The sequence below is a fragment of the Sciurus carolinensis genome, chromosome 7 (genome assembly GCF_902686445.1).
Source record: "Sciurus carolinensis chromosome 7, mSciCar1.2, whole genome shotgun sequence".
Taxonomy (NCBI): domain Eukaryota; kingdom Metazoa; phylum Chordata; class Mammalia; order Rodentia; family Sciuridae; genus Sciurus; species Sciurus carolinensis.
Genome location: NC_062219.1, coordinates 32,935,311 through 32,962,840, shown reverse-complemented (window position 1 = coordinate 32,962,840; position 27,530 = coordinate 32,935,311). Strand labels below are relative to the sequence as shown.

Below are 27,530 nucleotides of genomic sequence, written 5' to 3'. Positions count from 1 at the left end.
CCTAGTGGTCTTTGTAGGCTGGAAAATAATTTGGATGAGAAATGAGAAAAGTCAGGGGACTGAGATGTTCCAACCCAATCAGAGAACTCCTTTAATTGTTAAGGTCATAGGACTGTAGGCATCACAGTGTCAGAAGTGCAAGTGTAAAGAGTAGAATGTGGAAATCACTTTCAATCTCAGGAACATGCAGCTTGACTTAAGAAATCTTCCATAGCAACTGGACAATTTGCTTTGGACCAATCAGATCAAGAAGAAATAAACACATAGGCAAGGACACAGGCCTTTTTTGGTGTGAATGTCAGAGCCCCTTCACTAAACCGTCAGTTCAGGAGAGTCAAATGTTTTGGGGCCACTAAGGGAAGGGAGATGCTCATGCAAGGAGTTGGAATGGGAGCTGCAGAGGCCTCTGGGAGGACGTGAGAGAGAGAGGAGAGTGTTGTTGCAGTCTTGGGGTGGGGACGTGGTAGACTCACTTGGAGTCACAAAGCGAAAGCACATTTCTGGCCCTAGATCACCACAAAAATGTGCTGTATGCTAAAGTCGGCTCTTCAACAAGTCCCACCTCCAGGAAGCCTTGAGGGGTGCTGATGCCTGTACCTCAGTACCCAAGCACCTGTGTTCCTTCCCATTCTCCCTCCCTTCTCCTCTTCCTCACTTTAGTTTCAAGTTCCTGGCTTTTGCCCAGTTGTCTCACACATGCTTCAATCTTTGGGCAATATGAGTTCTTTTTTTTCGATGGGATCTCACTATGTTGCCCGAGCAGCTCTTGAACACTGAACTTCAAAGAATCATCCCATCTCAGCCTCCGGGGTCACCTACAGGGGCATACCTCTGTGCCTGACTAATACAAGACTTTTAATTTCAGTTCCTTCTTAAGGCTTTGTCTCTGGGCTCCATATTTGAGGAAGTATTTTTCCTCCCCCAGACTAGATCTGAGATAAAGCATCGTTGGGGCTGTTTTGTCCTTTGGGCAGTAGATGCACGTATTCTGGAACCTATGAGTTTTTCAGAGGCCCATGAAAATATTTGAGTTCTGAAAAAAACATGTATTGGCTCAAAATAATATGAGAAAACTGGAAAGTTGAATTAATAAAAGTTCAATTAAAATCTACATATATAACACTGTCAACTATATTAATTGCCAAATTTAATATTTCTACAAATTTCATCACATTTGAAAATAACTTTGGAAGCAGAAATTTCTTATTTTGAAAGAATTCCTAAGCATACATGGTAATAGCTAACAGATCATGGCCAACCATAAATCAAAAGCTACTTGTAGCCAAATAATTTGAAAAGCAAAATTATTAACATCCTCTCAAAAAATTGACAGCCAAAAACTATATTTAAAGTGGGGCAAGGGTTTGTTTTGATATATTTTGTGTGATGTAGAGTGGGACTTCATCATAAAAGTACTTGGGGCCTACTAAGGCCTTAAAATAGCCCTGAAAACTCATTTCTTCCCATCCCATACCTGGCTCCCTTTCCTGGGTAGGGCAATTCTGCATAGTAGGCAATGTGGTGTGTTGGAAAGAGTCAGTAGAATATCACTGGACATACTGGTTTCTAGCTAGCAGGGAGAATTTTGATTTTCAGTCTTTTCATTTGTTTGAATACACAAATATTCCTGGGAAGATGGAAATGGATCTGGTACACAGTAGCTTGGTAATGTCTGAGAAAGAAAGAAGATGGATTAAATCCTGTATCCTGGGGAGAACAGAACTGAACTTGGAATCCAGGATTTAATTCAGGAGTTAAGAAACTAGGAGGGTTCAGAACCACATACCTTATAAATGTCAGCATCATCTATCAGAGGAAGGGTGTACTTAGGATGAATGTACTGATTGGGTCCTTTGGTAGATCATATTGTTGTTCCCATAGATTCACTCCCTTCCATGCAGGGCAATTACACATTCTTGCCCATTGCCATGAGACGTGCAGAGCTCCACTTCCACCAACTACACTTCCTGCTCTGTACCAGCTCAACCATGTGACTTGCTTCAGCCAATGGAAGTGCAATGACGCACCTCCAAGCAGCCACTGAAAGGGCAGTTCTGAGATGTGGCTCTGGCTCTTGCTCTTCCCTCCCTACTTCAAGCATGATGTTGTGTCCCAAATAGGGGCTATTCTCGTAGCCTGGTTTGGAATGAGAAGCGACGTGGAGCAAAGCCACAACAACAAAGGAACAGCTGCTAGCATGTAACTGGGTGAGAAATAAACGTATAAGCCGCTGAGATTTGAGTGTTTGTTACCACAAGAAAGCTGATTCATATAGGTTCAGGAGGAAACGTCACCTGGGTGAGGGGATTATTCTCAGAGTTCTTTTTATTGATCTAATCTGAAAAAGACTATTTCATGCATTAATCAGCAACAAAGAAAACCAGCATGGGGATTCTCCCAAGAACCGTGTTTTGCATACTGTACTGCAACCAGCACTTAAGAGAATTAGAGTCAACCTAAAGTTAATCCCTGTGCCACCCTGCCACAAGGTCCCATGACAGGATTCTGGGAGAAAGTTTCTGAGAGATATCTGAGTGGCCAGTAAAGTTACTTAGTTATTTGCTCCTAATGACACCTTCTGGGATTTACTGATGTAGGCATTTCGCCCTTTTCAATTACAAGTGTGACATTTTCTTATTGCCAATTTTACTGGAGTTATGAATTCTTTGCAAGGTACTTTCTGTCCTTCACAGAAAATCAGTGTTAAATAAATCAAGGCATTTCCCAGTGGCTTAATTTAGCACACCACTGATTGCTACATGGTGCAAAGCTGTTGTTTCTTCTCTGAGCACGGGATAAATTGACTTAGACAAACATAACCTTTTTGAGCACGTCTGCATTATCCTGTTGTCTGTATCTGTTCCCTTATTTGTCTTAACACATAGGTCTCACTCATTCATTCAGCAAATATTTATTCAAGCCCATTATGTATCAAGTGCTGTTTTATACCCTGCAGCTACAGTGAAAAACAAGAGCAACCATATCTTGTGCATAGCTTGTGCTCTTGATTTAACAATCTTAGAAATTCTTAGGAAAAGATTACACTAGGAAGAGGGAGTAGAAAGTCTGAGAGCCAGGAGGCAGGCCTGAGCTTGGAGTGCTAAGGAACACCTGGAAGGCCATGTTGCTGGCATGGACTTCTAAAGTCAGATGAGGCTGGAGGATGGAGGCAGCCTAGGTCTCAGAGCCTAGAGAGCCACCACGCTAAGGAGTTTGCATTTTGTTCTAAACATAATAACAAGCTACAGGGTGATTTATATTCTAGAAAGTTTGTTTCAGCTGCTGAACAGAGAAAGGACACAGAGGGGTAAGGGGAAGGAGGGAGACTGTGGGAGGCTGTTGGAGAAGTCCAGGAGAGGGACCAGGTGACCCGGACTCCATTTGTGCTGTGGAGGTGGGGAGAAGTGTCACATTCAGTAGGAATGGTGTACATAAAACTTGTTAACAGGTTGGCTGTGGGATGGCAGCAAAACCAAATCAGGGATGTCATCTCAGTTTTTGGCCTGAATAACCAGAAAAATGTTGTAGGGTTTGGCGTGGTTATCAGGAATGGGAAAAACTGTGGAAGCAGCAGACTATTTGGGGAGTGGGGAGCGAGAATATATATCTTAATGTGTGGAAGTGTTGTGTCCACAGGCAAATTATCTGACATGGGGGCCGCCATTGCCCACAGTTTTCTTCCACAAAGGCTGACACTTCCCTCCTGGGTTTCAAGCATTTGCCACGTGGACACATTGGAGGCCATTGAAATTTGAGGTCAAGTGAACTCTGGAGAAAAGCAGCCTTGTGAAAGTCTTCTGCTGTGGTTCTTATTATAGAGAGGGAGAAATCTAAAGAGCCAGAGAAGAACTCATATCTACATTGTATTACAAATGTAGTGAACACTTGCTTCTTTTTGTTTTTATTGCCTTTTCTGCCCTTCTGATAACTCTGCTTAATTTCGCTCTAGTGCAGGAGTTGGCAAACTAGGATCTTTTGGCAAAAACTAACCTTCTTCCAGACTTTGTAAATGAAGTTTTATTGTTACGTATCTATGTCATTTGTTGATGGATTGCCCATGGCTGCTTCTGAGTTGCAATGGCAGAGCTAGAGGCAGTATGGCCTGCAAAGTCTGAAGTATATCTTATTGGGCCGTCAAGAACAAGGTTGCGACCCCTTCTGTGGTGGAACTGACATGCCCCAACTTTCACCCCTGTGCTTTGGGTAAAGCTGATTCCACCCAGAGGTGTCAGGGGTCTCCTGGGTTAAATCAGTCTGCTCCTTAGCTCCCACTGGCATGGCTGATTGGTTCAGGGGTAAGCATTGATCCCAGCTTGTCTAATCTATGAAAGCTCAAGAATTGTGTTTGGAATTCTGACTTTTCATGTGGGTTCTGAGTTTAGGAAAATGTAGTCCAGGGAATGCCTTCTGTCACCTTGGGACAAACAGATAGCCTCACTTAACTCCTGAGATTTAAGTTAACACAAGGCAGAAGGAAGAGCAGTGCGGAGAAACAGAGAGGACAAAATCCTGGTGAGGTATTGTGAATTCCTTCATCTTAGCTGGACTAGGTCACCCTAGGACTTCCAGTTAAACTCCCTTTTTTCCCAATAAATTCCCTCTTGCTTAAGCCAGGTTAGACTGATTTTTTTAAAAAATCATTTTCAACAGAGTCCCAAAGGACATAAGTGGATCTAATGCTGGATTATATGATTTATTTGATATTGAGATTAAATTAGGGCATGCATGCCTTTTGGTATTATCTTTCCTACAAATTCCAGTTCAGATGGTTCTTTATCATAAAGTCTAAGCTGAAAGTGGGTTTTTTTTCTTTTACTGATGGAACTTTTTTCCTCCATAAAACTCTCAAGACATTTAACATGCTCTGTCTTATTTCATGATGATTTGAGGGACGTATTTCTGTTATGAGATTTGTGAGAGCACAAATGACATCTTTCCTGCCTTTTCAGGTGCCCTGGTACCTAATAGGCATTGTCTCAGCATTGTGCCTGCTAAAACTATGGCCAGCAAACGATTCTGTGTGCCTTGGTAGCACAAATGAAAGATGTGCCCAATGAGGCAAAACTCGGGGAGCGAAATGGAAGACTGGTCCCCTTCCCAACCTTCCCTACTCACTTCCCTGAACTGAGGGAAGAGAACATATTTAAATTAATGCAAGGTTAAATTTTTTATTTGGATTGGACAGTATTTTAAAAGTGTCTGAATATGAAAACATTATAATAAACAAAAATAATCCAAAAGTCATGGGATCTGCCCCAGATGTTTCCAGAAATGGAATTGGCAGATGGAGCAAAACATGCTTAATGTCTTGGGTTGGTCATGGGTGAGAAATAAGAACACTACCCTTAACTATAGTCTAACAAATACAGTCCATTCCATAAACTATTTACATGTTCTGTGGCTAGTTGCTTTGTCTTATACTTGTGGCTTTGGAGTTTATACGCAAAATATCAACTTATACGCAAAAAATTTTCAGTTCTTCAAGTACTATGTTAGATCTGGTAGATTAATTGTTTAAAGAGACTACCCATCTATCATGCAATAGCATAATTATGTAAGCTGCTTATAGAGAAACTTCCACATACAAGTTTCTGAGCATAAGAACTTTAGAGCTGAAAGGGAGAAGAATAAAGTAAATTCATAATGAAGTAGACCAATGTTTTCAAGTCTAGCTTTCTGTGATGACAAAAATGTCCTGTATCTGTGCCATCCAACATGGAAGCCACTAGCCGCATGTTATGACTGGACTTTTGAAATATTGCAGTGTGCAGGGAAGATAAATTTTACATTTTATTTCATTTAAATTCATTTAAATTTAATAGGCACATTTATCTATTGGCTACTTGGAATAGAAAAAATAGGTTGTGGATATAATGATATTAAGTGATATAATAAAGTTTAAATAGAATGTTCATTAGAGCATTTGAAAAGAAAGAGGGATAAGGATTTAATTTCATTTTGCTGCATATGGATTTCTAGTTTTCCCAGCATTATTTGTTGAAGAGGTTATCTTTTCTCCATTGTATGTTTTTGACACCTTTATCTAGTATGAGATAACTGTATTTATGTGGGTTTGTCTCTGTGTTTTCTGTACCTTTGGTCTACCTGTCTATTTTGGTGCCAGTAACGTGCTGTTTTTGTTACTATTGCTCTGTAATATAGTTTAAGGTCTGGTATTGTGATACCTCCTGCTTTGTTCTTCCTGATAAGGAGTGCTTTGGCTATTCTGGGTCTCTTATTCTTCCAAATGAATTTCATGATTGCTTGCTCTATTTCTATGACATATGTCACTGGGATTTTAAATGGAATTGTATTGAATTTGTACAGCGCTTTTGGTAGTATGGGCATTTTGACAATATTAATTCTGCCTATCCAAGAACATGGGAGATCTTTCCATCTTCTAAGGTTTTCTTTAATTTCTTTCTTTAATGTTCTGTAGTTTTCATTGTAGAGTTCTTTCACCTCTTTTGTTAGATTGATTCCCTAGTATTTTATTTTATTTTTTTGAGGCTATTGTGAATGGGATAGTTTTCCTAATTTCTCTTTCAGAGGATTCATCATAAATCTAAATGCATTAGATTTATGAGTGTAGACTTTCTATCCTGCTACTTTGCTGAAGTCACAAAACTCAACTCAAAATGGATCAAGGACCTAGGAATTAGAACAGAGACCCTGCACCTAATAGAAGAAAAAGTAGGTCCAAATCTTCATCATGTCGGCTTAGGACCAGACTTTCTTAACAAGACTCCCAAAGGATAAGAAATAAAATCAGGAATGAATAAATAGGATAGATGCAAACTAGAAAGCCTTTTCCTCAGCAAAGGAAACAATCAACAATGTGAAGAGAGAGCCTACAGAGTGGGAGAAAATCTTTGCTACACACTCTTCAGATAGAACACTAATCTCCAGAATTTATAAAGAACTCAAAAAACTTTACACCAAGAATACAAATAACACAATCAACAAATGGGCTAAGGAAATGAGCAGACACTTCACAGAAGAAGATCTACAAACAATCAACACTTATACGAAAAAATGTTCAACATCTCTAGTAATAAAAGAAATACAAATCTAAATGACCCTAAGATTTCATCTCACCCAGATTAGAGTGGCTATTATCAAGAATACAAGCAACAATACGTGTTGGCGAGGATGTGGGGAAAAAGGTATTCTTATACATTGCTGGTGGGGTTGCAAATTGATACAGTCACTTTAGAAAGCAGTATGGAGATTCCTTAGAAAACTTGGAATGGACCCACCATTTGACCCAGCTATCCCACTCCTTGACCTATACCCAAAGGATTTAAAATCAGCATACTACAGTGACGCAGTCACATCAATGTTTATAGCAGCTCAATTCACAATAGCTAGATTGTGGAACCAACCTAGATTTCCTTCAATAGATGAATGGATAAAGAAACTGTGGTATATACACAATAAAATATTATTCAGCCATAAAGAAGAATAAAAGTATGGCATTTGTAGGTAAATTGATGGAGTTAGAGAATACCATGCTAAGTAAAATAAGCCAATCCCCAAAAAACCAAAGGCTGAGTGATTTCTCTGATAAGTGGATGATGATACATAACAGGACAGGGAGAAGGCAAGAATGGAGAAAGGATGGATTGTGTAGAGGAAAATGTGGGGTGGGGAAGGAACGGGGGAGGAAAGACAATAGAATGAGACAAACATCATTACCCTATGTACATGTATGATTATGCAAATGTGTGACTCATGTACAGAGAAATGAAATTCGTACCCCATTTGTGTACAATGAATCAAAAAATAGTTAAAAAAAAAAAAGAAAAGAGGGCTGCTGGTAGATTGGGAGTTTAGGAGAGGATTCAATTATTCAAGGAAGTGGCTTCTGGGAAGGGTTTTAAAGGACCTTTGAAGAAAATTTATATGTAAATGTGTACATTCTTGTATACACATACATAATGAAAGGAACAGGGGAAGAATACTTCAGGCAAAAGAACTGCATTGAGAGAAGTTCAAATGTGGAATATATTTGGAAAATATAAGAAATTCCAATTTGATTTTGGCTTTAGAAGTATGTGCAAGAGTAATTTGAGGTTATTGTAAGTGCTTTGAGGCTATTTTGCAGAAGATCTTGAACACCGGGCATACTGAAAAGATGGTATTTACCTTGACAATATTTAAGGGTCATTGCATTTCTTTTTAAGCAACAAACTTAGGTGACCAGAGATATTAATTTGGTGGTAGCAATTAAGAAGGAGAATTGAGGTGGAACAGGAAAACTAATTAGCAGAGTCGTAGTGATCCTGAAGTCAAAAATAGTAATACCTGTAATACGGATTATGGAAATGGAAAGTTGGAAGTGGTTTAGAAGGATATTCTGAGTTTAGAGGCATGAGGCATGTGAATGTATAAATAGAGATCTGTACTTGTTACTTGTCTAGACATTTATGAAGATGGGATGACTGGCTATAGTAACTTCTACCCCACAGCAAGAAAACACTTTGACATCTGGGAATAAGGTGGAGAAACCCTGACCCAGATCAGTTTTATGAAGTCTATTGAGAAAAAGAAAGAAGACCTCAGCACTTCCATTTCTCATGGAAGCATATGGGAGGTTAGAGGAGTTCAGAGGTGGTGGAGCCATCTTGTGACCACCTGATGCCCTTCAGAAGCCGGTCTGTCTGGGTAGTTAGTGGTGTGAAAGAGAGGCATAACCCTTCCACTCGAGGGTTTCTCAATGATGGTAGAGATTGAATATCATCTCAAGGAAACTAGACCCAATGTCTATGCAGAATCTCATCAGCAGGAGTCATTAACAGCCACCATATGGTCCCAATGAAACCAGGGATGCCTTCGTTCCCTGTGACAAGTGACTAGATATGTGAGCCAAACCTGCTTATGCCTGCTGTACCTGCCTTCAACCCTAGCAACTAGATGCAGAAGAGGACCAGGTGAACTGTAATCATCCACCTGGGGGATATGGGTTAGGGATGTGTCCCTTCACAGACGTTTTGCCTCTTTCTAGTTGCTCTGTTGGTATCACTGCCTGGGAACACTTTTTTTTTTTTTAATTAGTAAACTTTATTTTTTAGATTACTTCTGCATGATTATCATCCAGGAAATGATATAGTGTTATTTTGAAAGTGGACCTGAATTAGTTGTAAATGTATGTTGCAAAAACCACTAAGTACACACACACACACACACACACACACACACACACACACACATATACATATATATATAAATATAAATTTTATATATATATATGTATAAAATGAATATGTTAAGAAATGAGTGGACTCCCTGGACCTCTGCCCTGGGGAGTGGCATCAGCAGGGTGAATCTGAATTTGGTTCATTCACATGAACATTCTGCTTGAGATTTCAAGAATTGTGAATACTGGCTTAGATATAGAAAAACTACCTATTTGTGTATGGCTTTGTGAACAAGGAATTAAATCAGAGGCTTTATCATCAGTTATTAAGGAACTTCGCAAGGCTATTGAAGTACTAAAGGATGCTGAAAATATGACAAGCTGACTTTCTGCAGAGATCCTAATGAGATATGTCAAACTCCTCAAGAGGATTTGAAGATTGCTTTTTAGTCAAGAATAAAACTACTTTTATTATATTCTTTTAGTCAAGAACAGTGAAACTACTTCATGCAGTAGTGTATATATGATTTATAAAGTTATGGTTTTATAATTCTTTTATATATTATTTTAAAATAATAAATTAATGGAAAGTGGCTTACAGAGAGAACTACAAAATGTGTTTGCATTGCATCTAATTCAACTTTTTTTAATGGCCCTAATGTTTTGGCATTGCTATGTTTATATTTATGTATTCCTTATTTATACTGATAGCTTTAATTTTCTAAGCTATCAGATGCACACTGCTGTGCCTGGTTAAAGTACAGTGGAACCCATCAGTAGTGATGTGTATTGGTTATGACTTGTTGACATTTCCATTATAAACTTTAATTTCGAATTGTTTATGTATAATAACTGTTGATTTATGTTGTATCAGGTTGAAAGTTGACAGGATTTGAGCCACCATGTATGAATTTATATTTAAGTTCCTTTATGTGTACCAGAATCTTGTTTTCTAAAATAACAGCATAGAAAACATTTCTTATAATCTAATCTTTAACAAAGACTATTTGGTTTTTAAACAATTTTGGAAAGTTCATAGTGTGAACTAGATCATTTTGTATTGACTGAAAAAATCAAACTTTTAAAAGTTAGATTTTAAAAGTAAGAACAGTACTTAGCTTAGTATTGTTTATTGTTGGAATCATTTACATCTAACAAAAATATTAGTTGAGAATATTATTCCAAGTTTTATATTCTATAAATAAAGGCCTAAAAATAGTGTATAATATGGAACATAACCAACATGTGAAATTCCTTCTTACTTTTATTACATAAAAGTCATTGGAATGCTTACCTAATAAATATGATGTGGTTATATAATAAATCACTAGATAGGTGGTGTGTTTCAATAAATATGTAATATTTTCTGAAGTAATAAGGATTTCTAGTCATTAAACAAAAAACTATGAAATGTGTATCAGGAATTATAAGTATGCCTTTCTGAAATAAAAAAAAAGAAAGGAGTAAAAATAGAATCAGTCAAAATGCTCAATTAATGCCATAAAAGAACAAAAGTATGTGGACAGAAAAGAGAAGAAGAAGACTATCAAATAGAGACTAGTAATACACACAGGGTAGAATATCACTTTAAATATCAGTAGTCTCGAATAACCATTATGAGACAGAGATTGTCAGAATCGTTAAAACAAACAAACAAGAACTGTAGATCTGTTGTCCACAAGAAATCAACTTTAAATAGGTAAGTAGAACCCCAATAGGTTAGGCTCTGGTAAAAGAGTTTCCCCTGAAGGCAGGAGGAAGAACGGAATGCTCTGATGCATTTCTGAGTCATTACTCTTTCTTCCCCTTGCCTGAAGTCAGGGGGGATTTTCTCAAACATTCACTGTGAGGACCTGATAGTGCTCTTGGAGATAAATTCCAAAAATCTGTGTGTGAGTTGAGGATGGGGGAAGTATGCCTGGGTCTCAGACCACTTGATATAAATTAATTTCTAAAGCACAGTTGAATCTGGGTAAGAGGAAAGTAGAGGAGTCAACAATAACGGAGTATTTCCACTTGAGTAACCGATAGATTAATACTGCTATTCATAGAAATGCAGGATCACATGGAGAAGCTGGCATTAAAGAAAATTAGGTTGCTCTTTTAGTGTAGAAGGTACTAAGACTCAGAGTCGTTCTCTTTTTCTCCAAAATCAAAGATGATTCACTTAAGCATGTTTAAACAGAATAACAACTACAAGAAAAACACCCTCCACCCAAAAACTGTTCAAGTAGCTGATCCACAGACCTAATTCTCTGCTAGATACACCCACTTTTGCTTCCAGTCAACAGCTCCCCGTGGATCCTCTTGGCTGTTTCCTCTGGCAATGGCAACTTCCACCAGTTACTACTTCCAGCAGTGGTTAGCATGGGTTACCATAGCAGCAGCTCTGGTGGCCACTCCCATTGGCCTGCATCCTCCTCAACACCACCTCTCAGCAGCTCTTTCTGCTGGTGAATGCTGCTCCAGATGATTACCAGCAGCTCCTGACTTTTATGTCCCTGGAATTCCATCAGTTTCTAAAAGGTTCCACTTTGTAGGACCTCAATCCCAGATGTCTTCTCAAAAAATCTTCTGGATTCCCTCAATGGCTATAAAACTCCTAGCCAGTCAGGCCAACTCTCAACGACTCCCCTCTAAACCCTTCAGGGGCAGTTTCAATGCCACACCACTCTGTCAAAGTCCTTTATATCTTCATTGGCTATTCTACATAGAAATTTTGCTTAGACAGAGATAATGTGCTTTCAGTTTGAGAAGGCTGATGATTGTTTTCTCATCATGGGGTACTCAGTCAGCTGAGCAATTTGTGTGTGTGTTGCGGGGAAGGTCACTAAACAACCATGTTTGCCACAGAGACAGATAGTAGAAAACAAGACTCCTACTGAAAAGAGGGAAAGCCATCAAGAATTATACATGGAGATATGTAATACCACCCAGGGCCCCACCCTAATTGCCTTTCTGACTTCTTGCTGTTCCCCAAGGCCAAACACAGGACATTCCCAGTGTATACACAGAGCTCCCATCCATCTTACAAGTTGTCTCCCAAAGGTCACAGAAGCATGTAATTCCTCCCCTAAAATATCCAAATCTAGGAAACCATAGGGTTGGCCAAAGCCCCCAAATGCCTCTCTCTCTCTCACCACATCCTGATATTGTGGCATCTGTGCAAACAGAGTTCTGGGAAGTGCCCCTGAACTTCCGGAACTCTTTAACATAAATATGTAAACTTACCCAATAACCCTGAGTTAAAAATGATGAGTGAGTGACATGACATAATCCTTTGCACTGGAATTCATCAGCCCAAAAGATGGGTGAAGTTTAAAAACAAACAAATAAAATGGGAAGAAAAAGAGAGTGTTGGAGCAAATACTTCCTAAGACCTTGATTTAATGTCATTTTCATTACTTGGTGGTTCCTCCCTAGGGAGGGTATAACAAAAACTGAACAAAGATGACATAGACTAGAAGGAATTTAGCCAGGGAGGAATTCAGATTGAGATGAAAAATAAGGAATTGGGCCTACTCACATTAAAAAAACAATCCCTCTGGAATGACATAAAAGAACATTTTTTAAAAAAGATTAAAAGAAGAACACTTAATTTTTAAAATATTTTTTAGTGCTAGGGAATTCAATTCTAAAAGACTTCAATCTCGAACATAATATAAATCAATATAAGCTGGACTGAAAACTGGAGAATAGTCAACATTGCTAACAGTGAATGAAGATTTATAAGTTCAAATTGTGGATCAAAATTTCCCCATTCAAATTGCTTTTCTGATCTTGGATTACATATGGTTTGTGTTAAATCTGTCTGTTCCTAAAGTCAAATTTCTCTGTGTAGTACCCACCATGTTGGCAGTTAAATTGGGGTACTTTTTATGATTTTTATATATCATTTTCATAAAGATGATGATAGAGTTGAGGTTACTTGAAAATACAAGATAATGAATACAAGGTGGTCCTCAAACCAATTAGATTCATGAGCCTTATTATCATTTGCTTTATTACACTGTGAACTAAAAATGTAACCACTATAGTATTTTTTTTATAGCCTAACCTTTGAAATGAATGATTTCCTATGTGACATTCATCAATCTGGTTTCTTGTATGTAGAGGAAAAAAAATTAAATCAAACATCTGGGTTTCATGTGAAATATTTATTTATCTGCATGTATCACCTCCTTACCTCATTTGGTTATATTCCAGGATGCTTCTGGTTTTGGGTTTTGCTAATTGTTATAATTTTTTTTAAGCTTAGGTATAGGTAGAATGGATGATCAGTTTTTGTTATTTATAAATGTGGTATTCTCTATTCGTTTACCTGCTAGTAGCCTGCTGAAATGTACGTACATTGGTGAAATGAGCTGCTAACCCTTATTGCTGAAGTGGAACATACATAGTGAGTTGTTATTGTCCACTTGGGACTCCAGAAACCTTATAATCTTGTTGCACTGTATAATTAAATTATGTTTATTGAGTTCCATTAAATATATATCAAGTATATCATTTCATAGCTTCCATTTATTAGTTATATTTTGGAATTATAATTAATGAGTTAAACTGTTGAGAGGTTAATTCAAAATCAATATCTGTAATCCAATGAAGATTCTGTGAGATTTAAATAAAAATTGGTACAAGTTCATCTGATGTTAAAGGGAAAGTCAGTACCTTCTTAAGATATTTGTGTATTTGGGGGACTTTCTTCTCATAGGTATTTTTAACTTCGAGCTTCTTCCTCATCAAATGGTCCATCTCATTTTCCATACATATGATGCTCTAGTTAATTATGCAAAGAGGTTTGTTATATGTATTACCTTTCAGGAACTCATCATTGGAAATGTTAAAAATAAGCTCATTTTTTTGATTATTAAGTAATAACTATTCTATGTAAATAACTTGGAAAATATAAAGATGAAAAAAAAAATAACTCCCAGATAATTCATTTTAATAATGAGGCAAAATTCTTTTTAAAAAGTGCTTGAGTTTATTTATTTTTTAAAAACTTGTAAATCAAAATATATGCCTTTAATAATGTGGCCCAAGTTCTCTCATGCCCCCACCTTCAGAGTAACCAATGTTCTGACTTCTATTACTGCTGAGTAGCTTTACCTGTTCTTCATTCTCATAAAGATAATACAGATGGAATTGTTCAGAATACACAATTTTGTGCCTGGCTGTTTTTGCTGAACATAATAGCAGTTCTTTCTTTCTTTGTTATTCTTTTCTTAATTTGAAGTATTTCCATTGCATAAATATTCTACACTATCCATTCTCCTATTTTTAGACATATGGATTGTTTTCATTTTGGGAATGGATGAAACTGCTTTGAAAATTTCATGTCTTTTTCTCATTCCTCTTGTGTATACATCAAGGAGTACAAATTTGCTGTCATATGTGAATATGTGTTTAGCTTTTAGTAAATACTGCCAAAAGGTTTCCCAAAATTATGTATTTATATAAACTATAAATGTTAATTGTGCTGACAAAAAATGTATTAGTTTATTGACCTAATGCAAGTCTTGAGATGTAGATTCTAATGAGTCAATGATACTCTACATTTTTTACTAGCTCTTCTTTGACTATCTTTTAAGCATCTAATATAGAAGATAGGTCTACATGTCTATTGCTGTGGATTCTATATTTAGATCTGGAATCTGACTTAGTATTTTAAGAATAAATTTTACTTTGTTTACTTAATTCTTAGTCATAGTAACAGTCTATATATAATCAGTATGATTCACGAGGTGAAGAATAGTTATATACTTGTGGAGCAAAATCTTCCACAATTCTATTTATGACATTTGGAAACGGGATAAGAGAATGCATTGGATACACAACGAATACCTGAGTTCCATAGAGATTGTGTGTTGTACACACTGTACATATGTTTAGTTAAGTTGCACTAGCATGCATAGCTAAGCCATTTATTTGTTTAATTGTGAAATATTTATCAAAATCCAAAATCATGGACAATGCTAACAATTTTGGCATATTCTTTGCTATTTCTAAGGAGATATAAAATTTATTTTTAAAAATCTTTCTGATCATAAAATAATGCTTGTTTATTTCATAACATTTTAAAAAGTATAGGAAATTAGAAAGAATATAAAATTACTTTAAACTGATCATCATGAAGGGAACACAGTTGACTACAAAATTTATTATTATTTTTTCAAAGCCATGTCTAGGTTATGTTTGAACTTGAAACAGATTGGGCCAATCTCTTCTGAGGCACTATTAGATGTGTAGTATACCTCCACCCAAAGATACTGAAATTATCATAAAAAATATATTTGTGTACACTATACCAATATCAGAAGTTGTCTGTTTTAGTCCATTTTCTGTGCTATGGCAAAACACCTGAAACTGGGAACTTTATGAAATAGAGGTTTATTTAACACACACTTTGGGAGGTTAAAAGCCCAAGATTTGGCAGCCCCATCTGAGTGTAAGCAGAATTGATAGGCTGAATGCATGACCATTCTTATCCTCATTGAAGCTTACCTGTCCCATCTGTAGTAGGAGTCTCCTCCATTTGTCACTCAATCTCTTTGATGTGATTTTACTGGCACTTAAATTCCTTATTGTCTAATATTAAAAGATATTCTAAACATAAATGCATTTATCTTACACTTTCTTGCCCCAGATTTGGAATCAATCATTTTCCCCAAATCCTTAGTTTCTTTTAGTGGTTACATTTCAAGTGTAGGGTATTCATTGCTTTTGAGCTGTCTTTCTGTCTGAGCCTTTTCAGTGGGTAGATAAAGGGAATAAAATTGTGTGTGTGTTTTAAAAGATAAACTACTTCATGCCTTATTTTTCCAATTCAAATTCAGGACTACAGAATTTTCCTTAACCATTTTATATTCTATCTATATTTTCCGACTTGCTCATTGAAAACCCATGTGAATACTCAAACACTGGGTATAATAGAGTATCCTTGAAGGCTAATTTACTTCATCCTACCTCAGAATAATTATCTCAGATTAACAATATTAATACCACCACTAGCAGTAAAAGCAGCTAATTTTTTTTGTGGGAAGGGCATAGGCTCTCTCCATTCTTTCCTTCACTTTTTACAGCTGTATTCTACTCCTTTTGAGCAGGGCATGCCACCACTGTATCCAGTACTTTCTTCCCTTGAAATTTCCTGTCTTCTGGTTGCAAAGATAAGACATAATTAGTGTTGAACACCAGTCCTTGTGTTAATGTCTCTCATGTTCCTCAGGACCAGGGTGTCCTGAGTTCTTTTATGTCTTTAACAGCTTGATTTTATTCTTTGTTTTTCTTCTTAAAAGTCAGTTTGGGAAGGTACAATCCTTTGGAACACATTTTTTTTCCTTGATTATCTTAAATGTGTTATTCTGTGTTTTTTTTCTGGCATTAAAGTATTGCTGTCAAAAGTCCGATGGTGAACTCTTTCTTTTTACTTACCAAGTTCATGTTCTTTTGTCTATAGGTCCAAATGCTTTTTCCTTTTCTTTAAATTCTAACAATTTTGCTGAGACATGACTTGGTAATGCATTGATTTTATTTGGTAGGTAGTGTGTTCTTTCAGTATATGCTTTCCATTTTTTTATTTTAGTAATTTTCTTGATTTACAATTTTTTTCTCCAAGAGCTCCTACTATCCATATATTGTATCTTCTTTGTCTATTTACAATATTTGTCACTTTTTCTTTAAGTATTTTTATTCCTTCTATTTTTATTTTTAAAAAATTTCCTCTAGTCTGCTGTGGTTATTCACTGTTAGGCTCCTTCTAGTGAGTTATCTTTCCTTCATTTCTAATTCCTTCATTTCATATTTAGGTTTTGCCAATTCTGCTTTATGTTGCTATTTTATATCATTAGTTGTTTCTTTTTATCTCCATTGCTGTCTAGTACGATTTTCTTATTCTTTTGAAATAGGAAGTTACAGCTTTGCAGTGTTTTATGGACACATATTTCTTAGCTGTTGTTCTGTCTGCTATTTTCTATTTTTCATATAAAATTTTGGGATTTAGCTTTGATAATTTTGTTTCCTAATTTATATGGAATCAGTTTCCCTGACCTTTGTCTGAGAAGAAAACTTGGTATAATAGCTCTTTTAAATTCACAAGAGATGCTTCTTTTGTCGCTTTCATGTAGTATTAAAAAATACGACCGTCTAGAAGGTGTGGGGGTACACATCTGGTGACTTGGGAGCCCAAGGCAGGAAGATTCCAAGTTAGAGGCCAGCCTCATTATCTTGGTGAAATCTTGTCTCAAAATTTAAAAAAAGGAAAAAGAACTGGGGACATAGCTCAGTGGTAAAGCACCTCTAGTTTTCATCCCCAGTACTGGAGTGGGTGAGGATAGTTTACTTCCTGAGATTTTTACTTCTGTTCTCATTTTTATCTGAACTTTCTCTCTCAATGTCTGCTATCTCTGACCTGCTTAATTTTTATTCTACTCCTAAGAGGTGTGGGTGTCTTCTCTCGGAAAGAAACCCTGGTTTAAATGTTTTGTTGGAAAAGCCAAATTCCTACTGATTTCAGTGCTGTTCTCATACTGGCCACCTGTGCTTCTAGCTGGTTCTTTTGGGGATCTCTTGTTTTCAGAAGCATCAGATACACTGTTTGCTATTTCCCACACACATGCTGACAGAGTGCAGGCATTGGGGGGTGATTGTCTCCATTCCTATTTTGGGGGTCAAGAGACATCTTATCTCCTAATTGCATTATAAATATTGCTTATGGGATTTTGGTTATGCAATCTAGATAACCCTGTTTTTTGTGGGGATTTGGAAAATCTGAACCCTATGTTTCCAATACCGCTATTTTTCCAGAATTCTCTGATTCTTTTCAGAACAGTTGGGCTCATTTACCATGGCCCTTCCTTTTTGCAACTAGGAATAAACCAACGGAAAGGAAATGTGAATTAACAACGTGCTGTCTGTGTGTGTACACACATGTATGTTTATTTGGGGAAGCAGGGTGCTCCTGCTGGGTACAGCATTGCTATATACATATGTGGGTGTACCCTGGACACCCAGCATTGTGACCAGAAATACCTTTTACATTTCGAACAAGGGAAGTTTTTCCTTTGGTTTGTGGTGTGGTCACTGTTTGCAGAACTGGTCTTTATTTTCAAGTGTATTTTTGTCTCTCAGAATGACTGCAACATTGCTAATTACCCTGGGACAGGTTTGTCTGTCTCCAACTTTTTTTGTCCCCATCCTCCCAGGAATCCACAGCTAGTCAGTCTTACCCGAAAAAAGAATTGGACCCCTTGGAGTGTTTCTTTGGTTTCCTTCACTTGGTTCCTTTTTCAGTAGAAGCCTGGGTAGATCCAATACAATTTTTACATCAGGATTCTTGAATAATTTCATTTTATCACTTATAAACCACTTGGTAATGTAGGATACATTGATCTTGAGGTCCGATCAGATCAAAGGCTTGGGCAAATGAAGAAATTGCTTTTAAATGAAGACAAATTTTAATTAATGTTAATGAAGATTTACTTTTCCTCTTTTCCATTGAGGCCATCTTTTGTAATTGGTTACTATGGCAGCTGGAAATGTAATTATGCAAAATGACTTACTAAATGGCTCCATTTTAATGTACATTTCATTGTGTATTTTGAAGATTTAAGAGTAAGATATTGAAGTTCAGAAACAGACAGTACAGCATACAATTTAAGAAAATAACCTTTCTACATGCAAGGCAAACTAGTTTGTGAAATGAAGGGTTGGTCATTAATCCACAAGGACCAGAGACATACTTAGTGTAAAAAGGACCAGTTATAATACCACAGGGGTTAGAGGAGACTGAAGTCATCTATACAGAATTGAATTTAAACTGTTCATAATGTACTGTGGAAATAACATAAAATACCCGTGTCTTCAACATGTTTGTAATTGCAATCCTGTGAAACTTGACGCAGTTTGAAGTATTATTATGCACAATTCTATTGATTAACCAATTTATTACTATTTGTGATAAAAGGTATCTAGAAAATTATTGGATACTTTTGTTATCTTAAGAAAACCAAAAATTGTCCATTCATACTCAAGAAAATTTGAATCATTTCCAAGAATAAACAAAGAGCAGAGTACTTTATAGAAAAAATATATACTTTATTTTCAACTGGAAAGGTGCAAACATGTAACTTTTGGTCACACTCTCAACAAATTAACTGTCCAAAAAACAGTCATAGTCAAAATAGAAACAAATGCTTCCGGGTGGAAAACTGACCCATAGAGTTATATAGAGTCAGTCATTTTCCAATAAAGGCCATTATTCACTGAAAGTGAGGCTACCACATTTCCTGTCTAGAAACCAGATTTCCAAGGACATTGCTGCCTCACCTTCATCAAACATTCTGTTTTGATGGACTGCCACTCTGATTACAATTTCCACTTGAATATTCATTTCAGGCTTTGAATTATCAGACAAGCTTCACGTCCTACCTATGGTGTTCAGAACTTGAGGCTAACATTGAAATATCAAAGCATTAAAACAAAAACAAAAAGGCACGAACAACTTTAAATTAACTTAGATAACTGTACAAATATATAATATATATATCCACAATATTTACAATATCAATAAAAAAAATCTGGCTTGTTACAGGCAAATTAACTTGCCACAAGCTGTCCAGTCTAATAGACAGGATTCTGATTCCTGAACACTGTCATTTGAATCAGAATGTCGAGGCTGAATCTGCTATTCGGACTTAAAGAACAACTTGACTCAGCCTCATGATGGTTGGAGAATGCAGATCTTAGCTGTTGCTGGAGCTACAGGCAGATCAGCAAGTATGCTAAAATTTTTCTTCTCAATTACACTCCAAAGAGCAGGCACATTACAACTGTAAGATGCAATCTCATAGTACTAGCCTTTCTAATGGTGTCTCCACTTCTCCTGAAGCCACCCTTTAGTGTACATTTGGGCGCTGTGCACTACTGCAGTCCCACTGTCAAGTCTTAACTTTCTTCAAACCAGTGTCTGGGGTTGAGAGACTATTTGTATGACATGGCACAATGTTTTGAATTTGGTGGGAGTATTTCTCCCCCACTTAGAAAAACAGATTTAAATTAACTTGTGCTACTGAAATAATTTTTACATAAAATGAGATGTGAATCAGTTCAAGTTACAGTCGAAAGAGTTAATGTCTCTCACTCTCTGGCTTTATGCCATGTCTCCATACATCTTCCTGTAGTACAGTGACTCAAAGATGTCATTGTCTCCAGGGCAGTTGTAATGGCAAGCACAGGTCTTGATGAACATCATGCTCTTCTTCATGATCTCACCATCGGGACACTTGAACTCCACAGGCAGGGTGGTGGTTCTGTGAGGGGTGCAGCATCGGCCATCTGTGCACACGCCACAGAACTTAGCCCGGTATGTCTTCACACTGGTGCAACCAGAAAGCTCAAACTTGACAGGCTTGGAGATTTTGGGGGTACGGATGCACTTTTTGCCCTTCTACAGAAGACAAGGGAGAGAAGAAACATCATTACTATAGGGAGAGTGGCTTTCCTCAACCCTGTGTTCCAGGCTTATGTTGTCTGACTTCTGTTTATATTTGAGGACAGAAACTTTTGAGTTCCATTTGCCAGTTTTCCAAAAATAGTCATGGACTCTCTTGGAATGTCTTGAATTAACTAACACTGGGGAGGATTTTGTAGTGGAAAACTGGCGGTTCCTATTACACAATCTCTCATTCCAGCAAAACAGCTCCATGGTTAGATAATTTTGGAGGTAACAGGTCTATAATAACAAGGGTGGCAAGAGACCTAACTTGGTCCTATTCACTATCGTTCTACTAAAGATGAGTTAAAAAGAACAGAAAACAAACCTTGATGTTCTCTTCTAGGTCAGCTTCGCAAGGCCTGACCATGCAGAGGCGACTCTGCTTCTCTAGCCTGCAGAAGGCGTTGTCATTGGTAACCCGGGTGGAGATGCCCATCCCACAGGTCTTGGAACAGGCGCTCCACTCTGTGGTCTGGACCAGGCAGTTGGCTCGCATCATAGTTGGGTCTGGGCCAAAGGTGTCTTCCAGACGGTAGGCTGTGAAAGTAGAGCACACAAACACAAGGTAAAACGCCTGGATAAGACAATTTCCCCCTTTCCTTGGCATTGTTGGAACTCAGCCTTGGGGGAGAAGGACAACACTGACTTAGAGGAAGCTTCAACTCACCAGCCAGGGCAGGGCCAACCACGGTGTGGTCTTTGGGCTCATCACACACCCACTCCTCGCAGCATTTCCCAGGCAGCTTGACCCTTCTCGGGAAGGGGCAGTCAGGGCTGGGCAGGCGAACGTCCATGCTGCACAGGGGCACACAGCCCACTGCTCCATCTAGGCAAGTGCACTGGTATTTGCAGCTGCTCTGGAAGGACTCTCCACTCCTGTACACTGTCCCGCCGAAGACGCAGGGGGCACCATCTTTGGCTGCCAGAGAGCAAAGGGGGGGGGGGGAAGCAGAGGAGGTGAGAGGTCAGGCTTCAGTTCCAGGTGCTCTAACAGTAAGCTCATGAGGGCTGCAGAGGGCGGGCTGGAAGCAGCTGCGGACAGGACTCGGTTGGAGCGGTTTCTTTTACTAGCAGGCGGGTGGGAGTGAAGGAAGGGGTGGCGGGATACCAAGTGGCGGTGTGCGGGTTGAGGAACCCGGGCGGGGGCTGCGTGTCTTACCCGTGCACACGCCAATCTTGCGGTTGGCTGGGGAGCCGAAGTCACAGAAGAGGCCCTTGTGCGGGTCGCAGGGGTCGCGTTCGGTGCACAGTTCGCCCAGCTGCTTGGCGCAGACGCGGCAGCAGCCGCAGCCGTCTAGCACAAGGCTCACGCCGGCCGGGCAGCGCGGCGCCGGCGCGGTCCCGCACTGGCACTGCCCGCCGCAGTCCTGGCTGGTGGCCGGCTGCAGGGAGGAAGGGGCGGTCAGCCGGCGCTCTCTCGCTCGCTGGCTGCGCACGCCCTCGGCGCCGCCGGCCCGGCCCTCCTCCCTCCATCCTTCCCTCCCCGGCCGGCCCGACGTCCTCCCCAGCAGCCGCGGCAGGGACTCCCGGCGCTTACCCGGCTGCAGAGGGCGAGGAGGAGCACGAAGGCGAAGCGGACGGGGCCCACAGCGGCGGCCATGGTCGGGGCACTGAGTTCGGAGCGGGCGGCGGGGCGCAGTGCGCGGCGGCGGCGAGGGGCGCGATGGGCCGGAGCCGGGGAGCGGGCTCTGGGGGCAGGTGGGTGCCTGGACGCGCCGGCTCTAGTCTCTGGGGCTGTCGGCCGGGGCGGCTGCCGTCGGGCTGGAGGCGGTGGGTCGCCGGAGGTAGGAGTTGCGCCGGCTGCCTCCTCTCAGCGGGAAGAGTTGTTGTGTGAGGCTGGGGCGGGCGGCCGAGGCTTTTATACGCTCAGGACGGCCCGGCTCGCCAATGAGCTGAATGGAGTCCCACACAAACAGGGACATTCCTCGCATTCCTCCCCACCTTCCTGCCTCATCAACTCACACCGGATTGATCCTGACCCCTTGACACTCAGCATTCCTCCGTCTGAAAAAGCTGGCACACTTCAGCTCGCCAGAAAAAAAAAAAAAAAAAAAAAGTATTTCCAGCACCGAATAGGATTTTTCCCCCGATCCTTTTCGCATCATTCCTGACTTATATCATTTAAAATCACGCGGGCAGTTTTTTCTTAATAATTTTGCCCTGTACGATCCACTCGTATAAATCCTTTTTAGAAGGTAAGTAGCTGAAAAAGTAAACAGCAGGGATTCCTAAAAAAAAAAAAAAAAAAAAAAAAAAAAATCGAAAGGGTTTCCTTTTTATTGTTTTTATAATGATTTATGTTTAAGAGGCTGTAGGCTTTTGAAACTCTATAGAGAGCAGAAAGTTGCTTTTAACCATTCGAAATCCCCAAGATGCCTACCTGCAAAATCCTGAATTCTTTATCTGAAATGGAGGAATTTGATCCTTTGTAATTCCAGATAACGGTTTGGTGGCCCAGAGCCAGACAAGAAAGAGAACAAAGCAGGGGACTGAGTAAGGATGCAGGTTCATGGGGGAGATTTTGAGCACTCTGACTTTGTTTTCTCTTAATACATGTAGAAGGTTTTTTTTTTTTTTTTTCCTTTATTTTTCCTGTGGGAGGTGTAGAGAGGGAAAGGGGATGAGTGGGCATCGGTATTTCCAAAGAAATGGGTCTACTGTTATATCAGAGAAAGGATTATGTGTTGGGTAGGTAGAAGCTCTGGGTGTCCAGAAGGGATGGGAGGAGAGAGAAGCAGACAGGAGGAGGCCAGCCAGAAGCTTGGGGTTCAACTGGGGCATCTTACACACAGCTGTGCTGAAGGAGTGATTTTACTTACACTAAAACCTGTAATCTTCAAATGTGAATTGGACTTGGTTTGTCTAGAAGTAAAAAAATTTGATTATATAACGAGAACAGTGAACCCTCTGTGTCTGGTTATAAACTGTCAGTGAATAATGTATTTTTAGTGACTACCCCCACATCTGTGACTAGTGATTGTGACCTCTAATAAAGCATAGCCTAATGGAGTGAGGTCAAGTTATAGGAAGAATAAGTTTTATTTCTCCTGTTTGTGTGCAGATGTCAAATTTGGCTAGTAAACCTATGCTTATCTGTGTTTCTTAATATTGCTACTTAACTTCAGTAAGGACCCAATTAACTGTGTATTTATTTAGGATCTATATTGTTTCCTGGCTTTTTTGTTAATAGCTCCAATTACCATTTTAAGTAGAGTGTGATTCTGGGACCCTGCTGTTTTTGTCTTCTGAAATGCCACACTTCACATTGGTGTTACCAGTGAGTGGATTTCTTTCAGTTGATAATGCTACAGAATATAGGTTTAAGGTAAGTATACCTGTTTCTAATGCAAAGACAAACTTTAGAAACAACACATGATAGAGTTATAATTTGAAAGCAACCTGTTTAAACTGGCCACAATTTTTTGTTTCACTTCATTCTATTGAAAAATAGCCAAGGGTATGTGTGTGTGTGGGGGGGCACTTCAGCTTGAGCACAGACTACATCATCTGTGCTCAATTACCTCGTTAAGCAAGCCACATGTTGTACAGTGCAGTTGCATGTCAACAGTGTGAATGGCCAGCAAAGGGACTCTGAAGCTCAGGAAGAATTTTCATCGTTGTCATTTAATGTTCTTTCCAAGCATTCCTTAAAGAGAAGAGGCTTGCTAGTTCCTATTTAAAGAAGGAACATTCCAAGTTATGTTAATAGTCACATGTTTATTAAAGGCAACTTGGCCCCCAGTTTTTTCTTCCCTTGTGGATGATTTTAAAAGTTTGAAATATGTGGGAAGCCACAGTGAAATCTTTCAAGACCTAAACCCCCAATTATATCTACCACTAATGGTTGGAAAGGTGGGGTGGATGGGGAAAGGGAGGGATGCGAAGCTGTAGCCTCACCTAACGTGGGATGTGGGCTTTGTGGTGAGTTCTCTAGCTTGCAGTATAAAGGAGATGGGAAGGCAGTTGGGGAATTTTTGAAACCTCAGGAGAGTCTGAGAGCCATCTCCAGTAGCTTCACGCACACAGCAGAAGACTCATTCATGAATGGGATAAATTGCTGGACTGGGTTATAGGTGGGTGACTTGGGTGGTATTCTTGGACCTGCCATTCACTAGTCTCAGAGAAGTCATAACAAGGAGCCATAATTCCAAGTTTCCCTTTACAATATGAAGATAATAAGAATTTTTAGCTTTATAGGGTTCAGTGAGATTAAAGTAGATTAAAATTCTCAAGGAATTGGTACTTGTTTATTTTTATCTTAATCTCTCTCTACATACATAAGTGTATTACATTCTGCACCATTGTTAAAAATGTCAAGACATAAAAAATTTGGTTTTACTATAAAATTCAAGTTGCCCCTCAAAGTCTCAATAAATCCATAGTTAGCTCTGGACTTACTTAATACTGGCTAAGAGAAAATATGCATATGGAAATGTAGAGAACATATGAAATCCCCTAGTGAAAAAAAATGCTATGCATTATAAATGTAGATGGAGACTTTATGATCAAAACTCATTTGAAAAGGGTTGAAATAAAAGATCATTACTAATAAAGTCATACAGACACACAGATGCACACACACCTAGAGAGAGAAAGAATGAGAGAGGACACTCAAGACATTCACAGACTCAAAAGTATGTTTTTATTGTGTTACAGACCATTGAGTGCCAGGAAACTCAGGGAAAGGCGGACACTCCGTCCTCAATTCATGCCGTGGCATCTGAATTCTTGCACTATTATAAATGACTCAGCAAATGTTTGTGTGCGCCTGGGCAGTAAAGTGGAAATAGTGGCTTCTTATAACTTCATCCAACTCTTGACTTATCCCAACCCTTTTGAATGACAGTAGGTCAGAATTGGGAGAGAAAAAGCTCTTTGATTTTGGTTGCAAAATGGTGAAGATGCACTAATTTTGACTTGTAAGCCAAGTGTTTAGCTAGCAGATGCTTTTTTAGAAAGCACCCCCCCCTCCCATCCCGGTAGAATGAGGAATTCACTAAACTGGCCACTGAGTCGTTTACCAAACTATATAAGGTATGTGTGTCTGCTAGGGCATGGTCACTGCATGTCACTTGGCTAAGTCTTGTAAGATATTCTGCTTTGGATGTATTACATTCCTTCCCTTATGCTTTTTGTTGTTTTCTCCCCCTAAAAAATGGTTACTTGATCAGATATCAGACAGACAGAAAACCTGGCAGGACTACAGGAAAGTGGCCAGACTTGGAGTGTTTGTATACTTAAAGAAGGAATCTTGCACATTTTCAACTTTTAGTTGTAGACATTTTCTTATAAGAGCAAGCAGGAGTCCGTGCCAGCCCTCAAAGCGGAAATCAAAGCTCCCAGGGAAACATACTGGAGGAATGTGACTCAGAGCCAAGACCTGTACGCAATGCATACACTGAGCTGTCAGACTTATAGGAAGTCTGGCCATGTAAGGGCATCTGGACAGTGAGCGATTTGTCCTTAGGGTAGGATGGGAGTGGGCTTCTGATGTTTCTAGCATGCCTCAAGTTCAATCGTGTAAATGAATTCCACCAAAAAAAAAAAAAAAAAGTTATGCCAAAGACTTTTTGAAAAACAGTAATAAATATTATTCTAAAATCTTCAGGGACCCTCACTTGGTTTACATGGCCTTTTATTTGCTTAAGATGAAGGTTAAGGAGAGGCCGTCAGCCCAGGGAGTTCAGAGGCGGGAAAGAAGCACGGATGTTTGCTATCTAAATTATATTCATTACCTTCCTGCTTTTTCTTCCTTATAATTAGTTCTTCTAAGTTTCTTAGGATATTTTCTGATGCAGAAGTATTTGTCAAGGTATTTGAGCTGTCAAGGCTGTTCTGTGTGGTTTGTTTTATGTTTGCTTGCCCATTCCTTGCTGTGGATGGGGTTGGGGGCTAGAGGAATGAGAAAGGGAGTTTTGTTTTTAATAAGGTATTTCCTACAGCTTACCATTTGTTTCACTTATTTTGTTGGTTTAATTTGTTCTATGAGTTGACTTAGGGTTCACGCTGTCTCCAGTCAACTTTTGATGGGAGGGAGTGCCTGGGAGCACAGGTGTTCCTGGGATCAGCCCTGGTGATCTCTGAGGCTTCCCCTGGCAGTTGGAAACTCAAATGCATTACAATTTAGTAACCAGCAGTATTTACAGCCCTTTCAATTAAACTGAGAGTTCAGAGTGTCCTCAGTGATACTTAAGCTGATGTGTATGCATTTGTGTAGGTGTTATTTAATGGGAATGAAAGAGAAGAGGTAACCATTCTTTAAAACGTGTTTTTGGAGAGACTGTTCAATAGGAGGAGAGAATTAAGACTAGCTAGTTTATACCAAATAATGTGAGTAAGTAAAAGGATAGATTTTGAAAGGACTGCTCTAAAAAATTACATGCCCCTAGGGATATGACTGAGGGTGGAGAGGTAGGGTAAATTAAGACAGGCCCATAACTCATCCTTGGAAATGTGCTTCCACCTCCAGCCAGGAGACCTGAGGCCTCTTCTAAGAATTCCAGGGCTCCCTGGAATACTTTTTGAAACCATTAGGTATAGACTAGAGGACTGGATGGAAGGCTAGGAGGCTGGAGGTGTGATTTCCATACCTGACATTTACCTGTCATGTGAACTTAGATAAGACACTAATCCTCTTTAAGTCCGAAATTTCCCACCTGCTCACAGTTATTATGCAGCTCAAGGAGACAATATTTATGTAAGCACTTTCTTATAAAATATTAGGGCTTTGGTCACCCTTTTCTTTCTTCTTCTTCTTCTTTTTATTTTTATTTATTTTATTTATTTATTTATTTTGGTAATGTGGAATGAACTCAAGGCCTCTCACATCTCACATGCTAGGTAAGCACTCTACCACTGAGCTATCTCCTCAGACCCCTTCCATTCTTCATTGGGGTC

General features: G+C 39.1%; 1 protein-coding gene and 1 long non-coding RNA gene across 4 annotated transcripts in view; one reads left to right on the top strand and one right to left on the bottom strand.

Annotated features, from left to right (window-relative positions):
- Nucleotides 1-27,530, top strand: part of LOC124988820 (uncharacterized) — a 234,807-nt gene that overhangs the window by 11,608 nt on the left and 195,669 nt on the right. The gene's annotated exons all lie outside the window — the stretch shown is intronic.
- Nucleotides 19,211-22,474, bottom strand: Ccn2 (cellular communication network factor 2). The gene is made up of 5 exons (XM_047558598.1): nt 22,171-22,474; nt 21,793-22,015; nt 21,301-21,552; nt 20,959-21,170; nt 19,211-20,585 (listed from the first exon to the last, which is right to left on the bottom strand). Exons 1-5 carry the CDS (start codon nt 22,231-22,233, stop codon nt 20,289-20,291), a joined length of 1,047 nt encoding a protein of 348 aa, XP_047414554.1. The 5' UTR covers nt 22,234-22,474; the 3' UTR covers nt 19,211-20,288.

Excerpts from the sequence above, each read along its gene's own strand:
- Ccn2 (XM_047558598.1), bottom strand. The coding sequence starts at position 22,233 with ATGGCCGCCGCTGTGGGCCCCGTCCGCTTCGCCTTCGTGCTCCTCCTC. Across the intron at positions 22,016-22,170 it reads TCCTCGCCCTCTGCAGCCGG|CCGGCCACCAGCCAGGACTG; the intron begins GTAAGCGCCGGG and ends TCCTCCCTGCAG. Across the intron at positions 20,586-20,958 it reads ACCTAGAAGAGAACATCAAG|AAGGGCAAAAAGTGCATCCG; the intron begins GTTTGTTTTCTG and ends TGTCTTCTGTAG.